The sequence below is a fragment of the Enhydra lutris genome, unplaced genomic scaffold, assembly GCF_002288905.1.
Source record: "Enhydra lutris kenyoni isolate GAN:26980312 unplaced genomic scaffold, ASM228890v2 scaffoldscaffold34, whole genome shotgun sequence".
Lineage (NCBI taxonomy): Eukaryota > Metazoa > Chordata > Mammalia > Carnivora > Mustelidae > Enhydra > Enhydra lutris.
In genome coordinates this window covers 24,490,221-24,503,038 of record NW_019154118.1, presented here as the reverse complement: position 1 = coordinate 24,503,038, position 12,818 = coordinate 24,490,221, and the positions used below count along the sequence as shown (strand labels likewise).

The 12,818-nt window shown below is 45.7% G+C and overlaps 1 protein-coding gene across 1 annotated transcript in view; it reads right to left on the bottom strand.

The window, feature by feature from the left end:
• LOC111154026 (exophilin 5) overlaps nucleotides 1-11,076 on the bottom strand; it is a 65,570-nt gene extending 54,494 nt beyond the window's left edge. Inside the window, exon 1 of the mRNA XM_022513376.1 lies at nucleotides 10,958-11,076. Within this exon, the coding sequence (XP_022369084.1) occupies nucleotides 10,958-11,076 (119 nt within the window). The remainder of the gene's footprint in view (nucleotides 1-10,957) is intronic.
• Nucleotides 11,077-12,818: the final 1,742 nt, after the last annotated feature.

The following is a 12,818-nucleotide window of genomic DNA, read 5'->3' as shown; positions in this document are numbered from 1 at the left end:
GGGGGATGACCTCTGCAAGTTTCCTCTCCAGGCTCTAACTATGCGTCAGCTGCTTCCAGCTGGCTTCAACCGCAGGAGACTGGAGGGCAAGAAGACAGAAGAAGGCGGGGTATTCTCGTCCTCCCTCTGCCTCAAGCAGAACTTCTGGCAGTGAATGCCTCCTCCGCCAGTCTCCAAATCCCCCAGACAGGCCTAACATGCTCCCTTACAGTTTCTCTTGAGGGATCCTAGTCCAGGCTTGGATAACACCACTGGCTCCCTTTTCCTCTCCAGCCAAAGCGGGAGTGTACGGTGTGCCAAAGCTGGCTTGTATGGCTCAAAAGGGCAGATGGTCAAATACTCAGGAATTTTGCAAGCTGGTTGTTAAACTATTGCTAGCTTGAAATTGGCTAATGCTACAAATCAAGGCTTTTTCTCCAGGGGAGCCAGTTACCAGCACAACACTGCCTCCAGGCTTCCTGCTGGGGTCGGTCCTGGGCTGCCTCACTGTTCCTGATGGGTTTTTCTGCCTCTTTCCATCACCATGGAACCAATTCACTGCACAACATTCTATTTTAAATAAGGAGTAGTTTCTGTTTTCCTGGTGGGCCCCTGATTGATGTGCAGACAGTGATCTCCTACAGAGCTTAACCAGTTTCCCTGGGAGTGGTAAACATTCAATTCACAACATGGGAGGTTTTAATTTTGTTTGCTCGTTTGTCCACTAATCCCATTAATCACTTATCCTTGTGACTAATCCTTAAAGCAAATTAATTTTGTGATAAATTAAAAATTTATGTCACCCTAGCGGGGCATTGGTTTGACTAGCAAAAGAACCAGATGTAAGAGACAACCAGGGAATGCCTGGGGGGCTCAGTGGGATAAGCATCTGCCTTTGGCTCAGGTCATGATCCCAGGCTCCTGGGATCGAGTCCCGCGTCAAGCTCCCGGGAAGCCTGCTTCTCCCTCTGCCTTTCCCCCTGCTCATGCACTCTCTTCTCTCTCTCTCTCTGTCAAATAAATATAGAAAATCTTAAAAAAAAAAAAAAAAAAAAAGACAACCAGGCCACGTGATATAGATCTCAGGATGAATGGTCTGGCCTGGCTTGGGTGTGCCACCTGACACAGGAAATGGGAAGACGAAGGAAGTGAAACGTGACTCATTATCTATGCGTACTAATAGTGTGCAAAATCACACTTCTCTGCACAAAAGCCTTTTCCCTCCAAGTTCCTTCTTAGTTCCATGACAGTGGGTGCTGTAGCACTTGCCTCACCAACACTCTGTGGTTGTTATTGTTTGTTTGTTTGCTCCCCGGTTCTTTTGCTTAAAGGAATAATCATAGGGTCTTGGAAGCAGATGGAAATAAATGGTACCAGGACAATCTGCAAGCCATGGGGGGGGGAATCAATTCATATAATTATCCTACTTTAAAAATAAAATATATATTAGATCATTAAAAAGTTCATTTTAAAAAAAAGATTTTAAAAAGTAGCAGTAAATATTGACCTAATCTAGATGGGAGAAATTTCTAATCTCAAAAAGAAAAATTTTTTAAACTTGGTACATTTTGTTATATAAAAATGGAGGGGCACCTGGGTGGCACAGTTGGTTGAGCATCGGACTCTTGGTTTCACCTCAGGTCACAGTCTCACGGCTGTGAGATCGAGCCCTGCATCGGACTCTGTGCTCAGCAAAGAGTCTGCTTGAGATTCTCGCTCCCTCCCTCTTGTGCTCTCTCCTTTTCAAACACATAAATAAATCTTAAGACAAGATATTTTTAATGGAAAAAAATTCCTGCTGCTTTCAGCGAAATAGAAGTGCAAACTGAAAACTGGGAAACATGTTGTAATAAATAGGACAAAAGTCAATTTCCTTAAGAGAGAAACATATAAATCGGAAAGAAAAAAACACACTGAGATTCTATGTCAGACAGTGCTGATTGCCTTCTAGAATCTATTCCCTCCTCCTCTCTGGTTTTGCCATGCACAGCAAAGTGTTCAGTTTCAGAGGAGGGGATCACAATTGGCCCAAGCCTAACATCTGAATCCCATTTCTTGATTTCCCAATTCCCTTGCAGTGAGGGTGGCTTTATGACCTGGTCTTGGTCAATGAGACATGAGGAATCGGGTGGGAGGGCCTCTGGAAAAGCTTTTACTCTCATCGTAAAGCACAAGCATAATAGGCTCCATCACAGCCCTTTCTTCCTGTCTGGAACAGGAAAGCGATGTTCAGAGTAGTTGCAGCCATTTTGTGCTGTAAGACACCATCCTGACAGCCTAAGCCACTAAACCAGCTGCTGCTTGTCTACTTCCAGAGACCTTTTAACATCAGAAAAGTGTATTTCCAATTTGTTAAAGCCATGGTAAGATCTGTTATATATGACAAGAAGCATTCTGAATATAAATCCTAAAATAAAAATGGGCAAAAATATGAATAGACAATTCATAAATCATGAAATGTAAATGAGTCGTAAACATATGAAAAAAGTTGAAATTCATTATAACCAGAGCTAGACATGAAATCAAGTTTAAAAATGGTTTTTTGACTACAAAATTAACAAAGATTAAAAAAAACCCAATAATATCATCCAGTGCTGAGGTGGGTATGGTAAAATAAGAGGCTTCTCACACCGCCAGTCAAGGTGAAATATGGTGGAACATTTTTGGGGGGAAGTAATCTGGTAACATGTAATAAGAATTTAGAAAATATATTATAAACTAAGGATTCTACTTTGTGTAATTTACCCTAGGGAGACAATTTTTTTTTAAGATTTTTTTTTTTTTTACTTATTTATTTTACAGAGAGATAGAGAGAGCATAAGTAAGTCTGCAGAGGGAGAGAGAGAAACAGACTCTTCACTGAGCAAAGAGCCTGATGCAGGGCTTGATCCCAGGACCCTAGGATCATGACCAGAGCCTAAGGCAGCCGCTTAACCTGAGCCACCCAGGCGCCCCCTAGGGAGACAATTTAAATCGAATTAAGGATGTAATCATGAAGGTTTGTCACAGTATTATTTAATAAAGCAATAAGAAATTTTAAAAAGTAAGAAAAAATCAAAGTGATTAATTAATTTAATTAATAATTAAATTTTAAAATATTAAATTCTAAAATATATGCAGTAGAATAGTCACAAAAAATAACACCAGAACCTTTCTTTGGGAAATGGGGAGTTTGGTCACTACTGGCCCCAATCCCTTCTTTCATCATTAGAAAGTCTGACACACAGTGCAACGAGGAAGCTGGCTCCTCTGGTAGGCCAAGCTGATATTTTAAGTACGACCTTTAAATAGAGCCATTGGCAATGCCAACAAGGAAATATCCCTGGGAAGGAGAGTGGGGTGAGCCTACAGCTCTCGAATATCGCGGCCCATGCAGAACTAACTGCAGGAGAATAGACCTGAATTGATTCAGTGAGAGTCTTGGCCAGCTGATTCTGTTCTAAGACTCAAGTATGCTAACAGAGAGAAACATGTTTTCTAACACGACCTTCTTTGTCTTTGGTTTCCCCAAGTCTTTCCTTCCTTTCCTTTGTATTCCTTCATGGACGTAAGTTAAGGTCCATTTCATTAGAAATTGAGCATCTACTAGGTGTGTAAGGCTCTGCATCCCTAAGACAATCTTCAGCCACATGGAACTCAAGACTGATCTACAGAAGGCAACTTACCAAGAATACATTAACATTACAATATGTATGAAACTTTAGAAAGAAAAGGGTGGAAAAACATCCAGGTATTTTTTTTTTAAACAAATCGTTTCAAAAGATATACTTACGAAGTTAAAAAACATAGCCAAACATTTTGTATTTCCTTATTATCCAAAGAAACAGCCACCATTTTTTAGTTAACCTATGATAATTGTAAGAAATAAAATAATCGTAAAAGGGTTAGTCCCTTTAAATATCATGCCCAAGAGATAGCCGCCATTAACAGTTTGGAGCGCATCCTCACAGAACGCACACAAGCTTCCTAAAACATAACTGATTGCCTGTGATGTTTCCTATATACGGCCGACCCCACTAGTGATACCCTAGCATCCCTTATGCCCTTTTCCTTGATAATAACTTTTGGTCAGATACAGGGCAACCTAGCATTATATGTGCTCTCATGTCATGCTCAGTGGAAAAAAGAGTTTTAACGTGGAAACATCTCAGTGCCATTACGGGCTAGGTGGGCAGTGTGTGGCTAATCACGTCACCCTCTTCGGGCTCTGTGGTTGGAGGCAGGGTTGCGTAGTAATTAATGCAGATGGAGTTCACAAATCCAACACTTCCTGCAGTAGTATCTCCATCAGGTTCCTTCTCCTCCCTGAGTTCCCTCAGCAGAAAGGAGATAAAAAATCTCTCTTCCCTCAGGCTGTTGTGGGAATTAAATGAGCAAACGCACTGGTAGAGTTTGGCACAGAGCGAGGGCTAAGCAAGCACTAGCTATCACTACTGTGGTTACCATTTGCTTTTAAAAAGACAGAAGTGCCTGTTCTATCGATTATGAGACTAAAAACACACAGATAGGAAACACTTGGAAAGCTACAGGACTTCTGATGTCACACAGCCTCAAAAGGACACTGCCCCCCAAACCTTGGGGTATGACACTATAATATGACGGTAGTTCCACAAGTACTGCCGTGGGAGACCAATCCACGGCCATCACTAGACAGGAGTGGACGTGTGAGAGAAAGATCTCCCCGAGGATTAAAGGAATGAACTAAACTGGCTGTTCCTGGAAGCTGCAGACATGAGAGATCCATGAGAATCCCACACCACGTTAAGTGAACACACAAGCCTACACGGCAGTCCTGTAAATTCTGGATGGTTCTCGTGGTCCCTTTCCTGAGGCCACACGGGGGCTGCTGGAGGGCAAGCTACAGTTACACGAACACTTCCTCTTACCATCAACCAAGAACGTTCATAGACCCACGCCATCGGGAGCAGAGTCTGGGTTTTATTTTCTACCGAGGCAACCCAGGGTCTGGCCCATGGTAGATATCCCATAACTAGGAGCCTGATGTTTCCTGAAAGTCTCTCTGTGAGCCGGAGGCAGGCGTTACGGACTGGTCGAGTAGAGGACAAGCAGAAAGCCTAGGGCAGGAGAGTGTGTATCTGGCTTTTAACCTCTCCGGTTGTTCAGCGTCCATGGCTGCCAGCACACCGCCATTTGGAAATACACATTCCCCCCGGGATAAGCCACAGCTACTAAGTTCTGGAAAATCTTCCTGGGCTGCAGCCTTGCCACTGGACTCAGTCTAAACTTATATATGCCATTTCACAGCTTGATGACATCAGGAGCTGTGATGCCTTATACTTTGTAAGTTTTCTGCAACAGGAAAAATAACTATTTTTGATTTATTGGTATTTTTTCTGTTAGCTGAGTGCTTGATATAATCCTTGGTACTTTCTATTTCAGTTACGTTTAGGAGACCAGAGTGGGTGGGCTTGGGGGATGCTATGGGGGTGACAAGTAGGGAGTTGTGTTTTTCAAAGATTTGTGACAAAGTAAGATGCTTCTCAGATTTTATATATTAAACATGTATGTATATATATAAACATGTATAGCTATGCATTATACTATGTGTATTTGTGTATATACATGTACACACACACACACACAATTTTCTACAAGGTGTGAGAGAAGTATGGGGAAAATTTCCACCTGCCACGAAACTGTGATTCAAACTTTCAGCCATTCTTTTCTCACTGAGGCTAGAACCACAGCCTGTGCCAGGTCTGAGAAGTCATTCCCAAGTCAACAGCCCCAGGAAAAACCCTTTCTACTAGAAGAGGAACTGTCAGATGGGAATTTCAGCGGTTAATTTCACCCTCTTGAACTGGCTTTCAAAGTATTTCTGTAGGACAGATTCCAGACTCACAGGACAGAACCGGATCAATGTAACAGAGACTGTCGGGTCTTAACAGGGTCCAGGGGAGGGAGGAATCCCATCAGGCTGGGCAGAGGGTCGGGGGGGCGGGGGGAAGCACACTGAGAGTGAGAAGTGAGGAGAGAAGCTAGGACTGCAAAAGCCTCTGAGTCTGGCCTGTGCAGGTCATGAAACCCCCCATCGGGTTTTCTCCAGAGGCCAATTACAGGCAGGAACCTTGCCTGTCCATGGTGTCTCTGTCGCTAAGCCAGGAAATCCACTACCCTTGCCCTCATCTGCCTTCCTAGAACCTTGGGAGCTTGGGAGGTGCCCAGCATTCCTGCCCAGCCGACCACGGGTCCCTTCCCCGTCCTGGCAGTGTTAGGCTCCCGGGAAGACAAGCAGCAAACCTCCACGGCCTGTTCGCCATGCGCCAGGAGCTGTGCCGGGTCCTAGAGATTCACCAAAAGAAGCATCATAGATTTTTGCCCTTTTTTTGTTGTTGTTGCCTATTTTGCCTATTTTCAAGACACAGCAGTAACACACATGTGGTATTTTGTGTTCGGCTTTTTCCCAGAACAATGCCTCCCATGCATCATTTTCCCACAGTTGTATTTGTGATAAGCTTGAGGTGTCTATACAGCCTTGACAACAAGGTAGCCAGAAAATGTTAAAATTTAAATTTTATCTGGGTAAGATACAATTATCTCCATAACTGTCCATTATAAATGGCTGTGCTTTAATCGGATATTTAGATTTGAAACTTGGCACTATTTTGCTATTATTTTCCCACTATTTTGCTATTTTGTAATACTGCAATGAATATCTGTGGGTATATGTTCTTTTTTTTCCACAGGGAAAAAAATATACTGTATACAGTATAGCGGAAAGAATATATATTTTAGAGCCAGATAGATTTGGGTTCAAATTCTAGCTCTGTCGGTTAGGATCTATATGACCTTGGGCAAGTTCCTTCACCTCAAGACACTTGGGTTTCCCTTCCATACAAAGCCATCAGTGCTACTTATCCCAAGTGACAGTGGTGAGGATTACCTAATGCTAATGGGTAAAATCATTTTGAGATAGATGGGGATTTAAATTCTGGCTCTCCTGCTTAACTGGGACAAGATACTCAACTTCTGTTAAGCTGTTTCCCTCTCTGTGAAATGGAAATTCAAATATGTATGTAATGAGGTTCTTGGGACAATTAATTAAATACATATGACATGTTTAGTACAATGCCGAGTACACAGTAGGGGATCAATAAAAGTTAGCAGTCATTATCACAGTAATTACTATTATTACATAAGAAGGCAGCACTTAATAAATGCTGGTACCTCAGACTCCTACTAACGAGAAATATCCAAGAATCGGAGACTGGGTCAAGGGTAAGGCATATGTTCATAAGCAGCGCCATATTGTTCACCAAAAGAACCACACACCACTAACAGCATGATGAATCTATCCACTTCACGGCCATCCTCACCAGCAGTTTTTATTCTGTTATTTTTAAATACTTCAATTTTCACTTCTTCATTACTGCAAAGGTGAACATTTTCTCATAACATTTTGTTTCCTGTTGGGATATCTTCTAACATGAACACCTTATTTCTACTTTGTGCCTGTTTATCAGTTTGAATCTTGGTGTTTTTCTTCAATATTTGAATAAATTCTTTGTGTATCAGGAACATAATATTTAATGCAAATACTTTCCAGAGAGGGCTGGTACTGATGCGGGAAGACCAGGGCTAGATCTGTGCGTTGATGAGCATTTCTACGGGTGGGGCTGTTAGGTCTTGTGTGGGGAACTCAACTACTCCCACATCAATCTCTAGGCATCTCCAGTCCCGCATGACACTGTAGTTCAAGGTTTCTAACTAAAGGATCGTTCTTAGTTGTCTTGTAGACATTTCAAGCCTATCATAGACATAATTAAACTCCTCAGTCGTCCCCCAACTAGCAAACTTTCCAAACTTCTCCATTTGGTCCCTTAATGTCCTAGCCAAGTTATCTGGCTATTGTTTCTCATTGCAAGTACCCTCTCTGCCCACCCCATTTTCCAAAGTTTGCGTTAGACCACTTTACTTTAAGAAAGACCTACACTAGTTCCTGTTTTGGCCAAATGGAATCCAAAGAGCATTTTTACTTTTATGGAAAAAGTTAAAAAGCCAACCTAAAGTCTAGCCTACATTTGTGAGGGAGGCAGCCCACAGCCCAAGCAGCCAGAATGGCATACTGCCCAGCTCCTTCTCGAAGGAGCCACACTCAGCATCTCAGCACCAAAGCTGCAATGCCTTTTTTTTTTTTAAAGTGGTTTTTTTTTTTTTTAACTTTTTAAAGAGATTTTATTTATCAAGAGTGGGAAGGGGCAGAGGGAGAGAGAAAATCTCAACCAGACTCCATGCTGAGCGTGGAGCCCTACAAGGGGCTCGATTTGACCACCTGAGATCAGGACCAGAGCTGAAATCAATCCGGAGTCAGAGGCTCCAGCCACTGAACGGCTCAGGCGCCCCCAAGCTGCCACAGTTCTGAATTGTGTGAACGAACATCTGTGCTTTACCTCCTTATTTCGTGCATCCTTTAACAAAGATGCATCCTACGGTTTCAGAAAAGCCTAAAAGACGTTATTTTTGGTGTCTGGGAATGCTCAAAAAATTTTCCATATGAACTCTTGGTAATTGCTTCTTTCCTTTATGCTGTGTGGGCTTGTGAAGCTTTCTTAGGAAATGCTTTATTTTTGGATAACGGGGAAAATCTGCAGAGCACAAAGCCCTCCCAGTCTCTCACATGGGTCTGTGGTACAGTGTCCTAAGTAATACTCTTGTATGAGAAGTCACGTGTTCTGACTTTTTATTTGGAAAATATGATCATACATATCAAGAAAATGAGCGGAGGCAGCCAAGTTGACATGTTAACTCAGGCCTTTTTCACATGTCCGCATCTGCTACTGAAACCCATGCACGTGAGCTGGTACTTAAGCAGAACAACGCCCAGGAGAGGGCTATCCAGTGATGGGTGTCTGACTGTGGGATTCGGGAATTAACCAGGGGGAAGTAAAGTACTAGAAATAACTGTCTTCAGCATTTGGCCCAAGTGTCTGCTGTCCTTCAATTACTTTTTTATATTAATGGCGACATTTTTGAAATTATTGGGGGTAATTATTGTAACAGTTTAATCGTTAGCAGTATTGATTTTGTCTTAGCATTATGCCTTCTTCTGTGCATGCCCCAGTTCTGATATCAGTGCCACTCTATCAGAAAGGGTGTTTCAACCTTCCTCCTGAGGGCCAACCCAATGGCTTTGCCCCCTGTGTGTAGTTCCAGGTCCCCCTAAGGGCAGCTGTCCTGAGCACCATGAGCTGCTATTGGGGAAACACAACAGAGCAAGCAGCAGTCCAGATACAAAAAATCAAAATTCCCTTGAGTGAAAATTAAACCAAATAATCTCACTATTTCTAAGACCATAGTTCATGAAAAGCACGTTGATAGTAACATCCTAAGTGGAAGCTTCCCCCTGTCATTTCCTAATTCTCCCATCAATTTCCCCAAGAATACATACTGGATCACGTATGAAGCCTCCAAGGACACACACACCGAGAGTCACCAGTTCCTTAGTCCTTTTGGGAAATGTGTTGAAAACAAACTGCATACAATTCTAAAGTTCTCCTTCCTGAGGCTGGGTGTGCCTGTGTGTAGGACACGTGCATATGTGTGGGTCCACACATGTGGATGCATGTGGGTGTGAACACAATGTGCCCACACAGTGAGGAAATGGTGGAGCCTATTTTTCTAAAAGCAGAGTATGATGGCATGAAATACACATCCTCACCCTTCCAATACTCGTTACTCCCCACAGGAGCTGTAACTGCTGAGAGGAGTGAAGACCAGGCTTTGAGCCCAGTGAATTCTAACGGCTTCTACAAAGACCAACGAGGGTTTTCCTATGTGAAGAGTATCTTTGGAGGGTGTTTTTTTTTTTGGGGGGGGGGCGAGAGGGGTTGGCCAGTGCAATCTTTGGAAAGAGGTGGAAACCTAGAAGCGACATCACCAAGAAGCTGCTCGCAAACAAAATGGCTTTCTAAATTCGAGTCAAGGATGTATTTTTGGTCTGAGAGTGATGCCCAGAAACACCTTCCACAGGCACCTGGAGAAAGCCTTGAGGAGGTCTGTTCTAGAATTGGTGAGCAAGTCGTTCTATTCACTCCAGGACCACACTTTCCCACCAGAAAAACTGGTTAATTTACATCCCAGGCAATTACCGGTCGATATCGTTCTCAGGTATCTAACCCCCACCCGTAACACTGTATGGCAAGATCAAGGGTGAAATTTCGCAGCAACTTCTCCCCCGGAGCGCCACGCGCAAGGAGACCCGCCCATTCCAGCCGCTCCGCGCGCCCCAGTGCGAGGCCGGCTCGCCCCGCAGCACGGCCAGTTCCTGGAACGGGGCCTTCAGGGTGGGAGCCCTTCGCCGCCAGGGAGATGCCGCCTCACCCGGGCGCCGCGGACGGTGGGCGCGGGGTGGAGACAGGCGGCTCTGGGGTCGCGGACGAGTGTCGGGGCGAGGGCGGACTGCGGGGAGGACCTGGGCAAAGAAGCACGTGGGTGCGCTCGGGCCGGGATTCCGCCCCATTTCACCCGCCCACCCGGCCTCCGCGCCCGCCCGGGGGCACCTGAGCGCGCGGCACTGCGTCGTCGGCTGCCCGGACAGTCGGGACCCAGCGGCCGACCGCAGCCCACGTGCGTGTCCCGCCCGGGGCGCCTCAGCTTCGGGGGACCCATTCCGGGAGAAACGCTCCGGAAAACCTGCCAGCACGGCGAGGGCAGGGTCGCTCCGCAGCGCCCGGCAGGCTGGCGGGTCGGGGATGCCGCGCGTGGGCAGAGCACAGCCGGGCTCCCCACCGCCCGTCAGAGAGCCGCCGAGCGCAGCTTTCCCCCGCGGATGCTGCGCGTACCGGGGCCGCGACAGGTGCGCCGCGAGGGCTCCGCGCGCGCCACGAGGTCCAGTAGGGGAGCCCCGCGCGCTCCAGGGGGTCGGGTGTGGGGGGGCCCGCGCGCGCCCCGGGGGTTCGGGTAGGGGGTCCCCGCGCGCGCCGGGCCCCTGCAGAAGACAAAGGAACTCGTTCTCTACCTGATCCTGTCCTTCTCTGCCCTCTGGAGCTCCTCATTTCTTTCCAGCACCTGGAGGATCTTCCTGGCCTCCTCGTCATTTAAGAAACTGAAATCAAACCCCTGAGGAGCTTCCGTCATGTTCTCTACTGCGTGTAAAAGAAGCTCCTTGGCGCCTCGCCTGTTACCAAGACATTTTTCAAGGCGGAGAAGACCAGTTTCAGGAACTTGGTCCCGGAGCCAGTAAAAAGTCCGCCCCTTTGAAAATCTACAACCACAAACTTCCGGAACGGCCCACACCTACGGGGCCCATTTCGACAACACCTTAATGACAGGGTTGTGTCAGCCTCTCCAACCGAGACGCAGAGCGATCGCCGGCGCCGGCAGAGGGAACCAATCCCATTCCAAAGGGAGGGCCCTTGGGCGGCTCTCCTCCCCCTGTCCCTCCACCGCCTACCACACTTGTTAAAGTAACAATCCTGCCTCTTTGGGCACGGAAAAGAGGCCCGAGCTTAAGGGTTGGCGCCAAAGTAGTGTTTGCTTTGGCCGTTGGTGTTTGCTCTCAGAACTCCAGCTGGACTAGCAGAAGGAGTGAGAAGGAATGAGATCCACAGCTAATCCTCCTTTTCAGTAAAGAGCTCAGGGAAGGAGAGTTGGAGTGGGACCTTCAGATCTGGTACAAAAGTCCCGTTTGAAAGACCCAGAAGGGCTGAACCATATGGAGAGGAGACAGATCTGAACCAGGAACAGGGGCTAAATCGAGTGCATCCCTGGAAATGAGTTCTTCGCCAAGCCTCCCATCCCGCAGACATCCCCAACTCATCCTCCTGCAGAAGTCATTATCGAGCTTTAGGAGGGGGAAACAAAACGAAACGAAACAAAAGAAAACCAAAACTTTTAAAAACCACAAGATGGTTAATGGTATCTTAGAAGACAGCCCCGCGGCAAGGGATGATGAAAATCACCTGTTTATAGTTTTCTCTAAGATTTGATAATCTTCTTAATAATTTCAGAAATGTCACTCAAGTGCCACTTTCAAACACCTAATCCTCTGACTAAAGAAAATGTAATCCTTTGAAACCACAGAAATAGCTTTCCTAGAAAGTATTTTTCAGAGATAGGATGGAAGTTTCTTTTTTTTTATCTCCATTTTAAAAAATAATTTTTTATTTTTTTATTAACATATAATGTATTATTAGCCCCAGGGGTACAGATCTGTGATTCTCCAGGTTTACACACTTCACAGCACTCACCATAGCACATAACTTCCCCAATGTCCATAACCCTCTCCCTAGCCCCCCTCCCGTGCCCCCCCACCCCGCAACCCTGTTTGTTTTGTGAGATTAAGAGTCTCATGATTTGTCTCCTTCCCCATCCCATCTTGTTTCATTTATTCCTTTCCTACCCCTCAAACCCCCCACGTTGCCTCTCAACTTCAGGATGGAAGTTTCTGAATGTATTCTTCTTATGTATATACTTTTTAGAAAGTGTCGTCGTGGGAGCACAGGGGTGCAGGAATGCCTGGCTCCAGAGGTCCCAGACAGCCCAGATTTGGCCACTGGCCACTAACAAATTCAAAAGGCAGAGAAATGAGTGGTGGTGAAACAAAAAGGGACTTATTCTGGTGAGGCCAACACTGGGAAGACAGTGCACTAGCATCTCAAAGGCTGCCTCCGTAGTACTGAAAATACTCACAGGTTTAGATAAGAAAAACTGTGGAAGAAAGATCAGTGGGGAATGCGGTGGGCCGTCAAGGTCAGGTGGGTCACGGTCTTGGGGTCAGTCATGTGGGGTCTTGCTGGCTCAGAGCTGGCTCCTCCCTGCTGTAGAGGGTAGTTCAGGCCCCACCAGGGGAGGCTTTGCTCTCAGGGTCTTTCACCTGA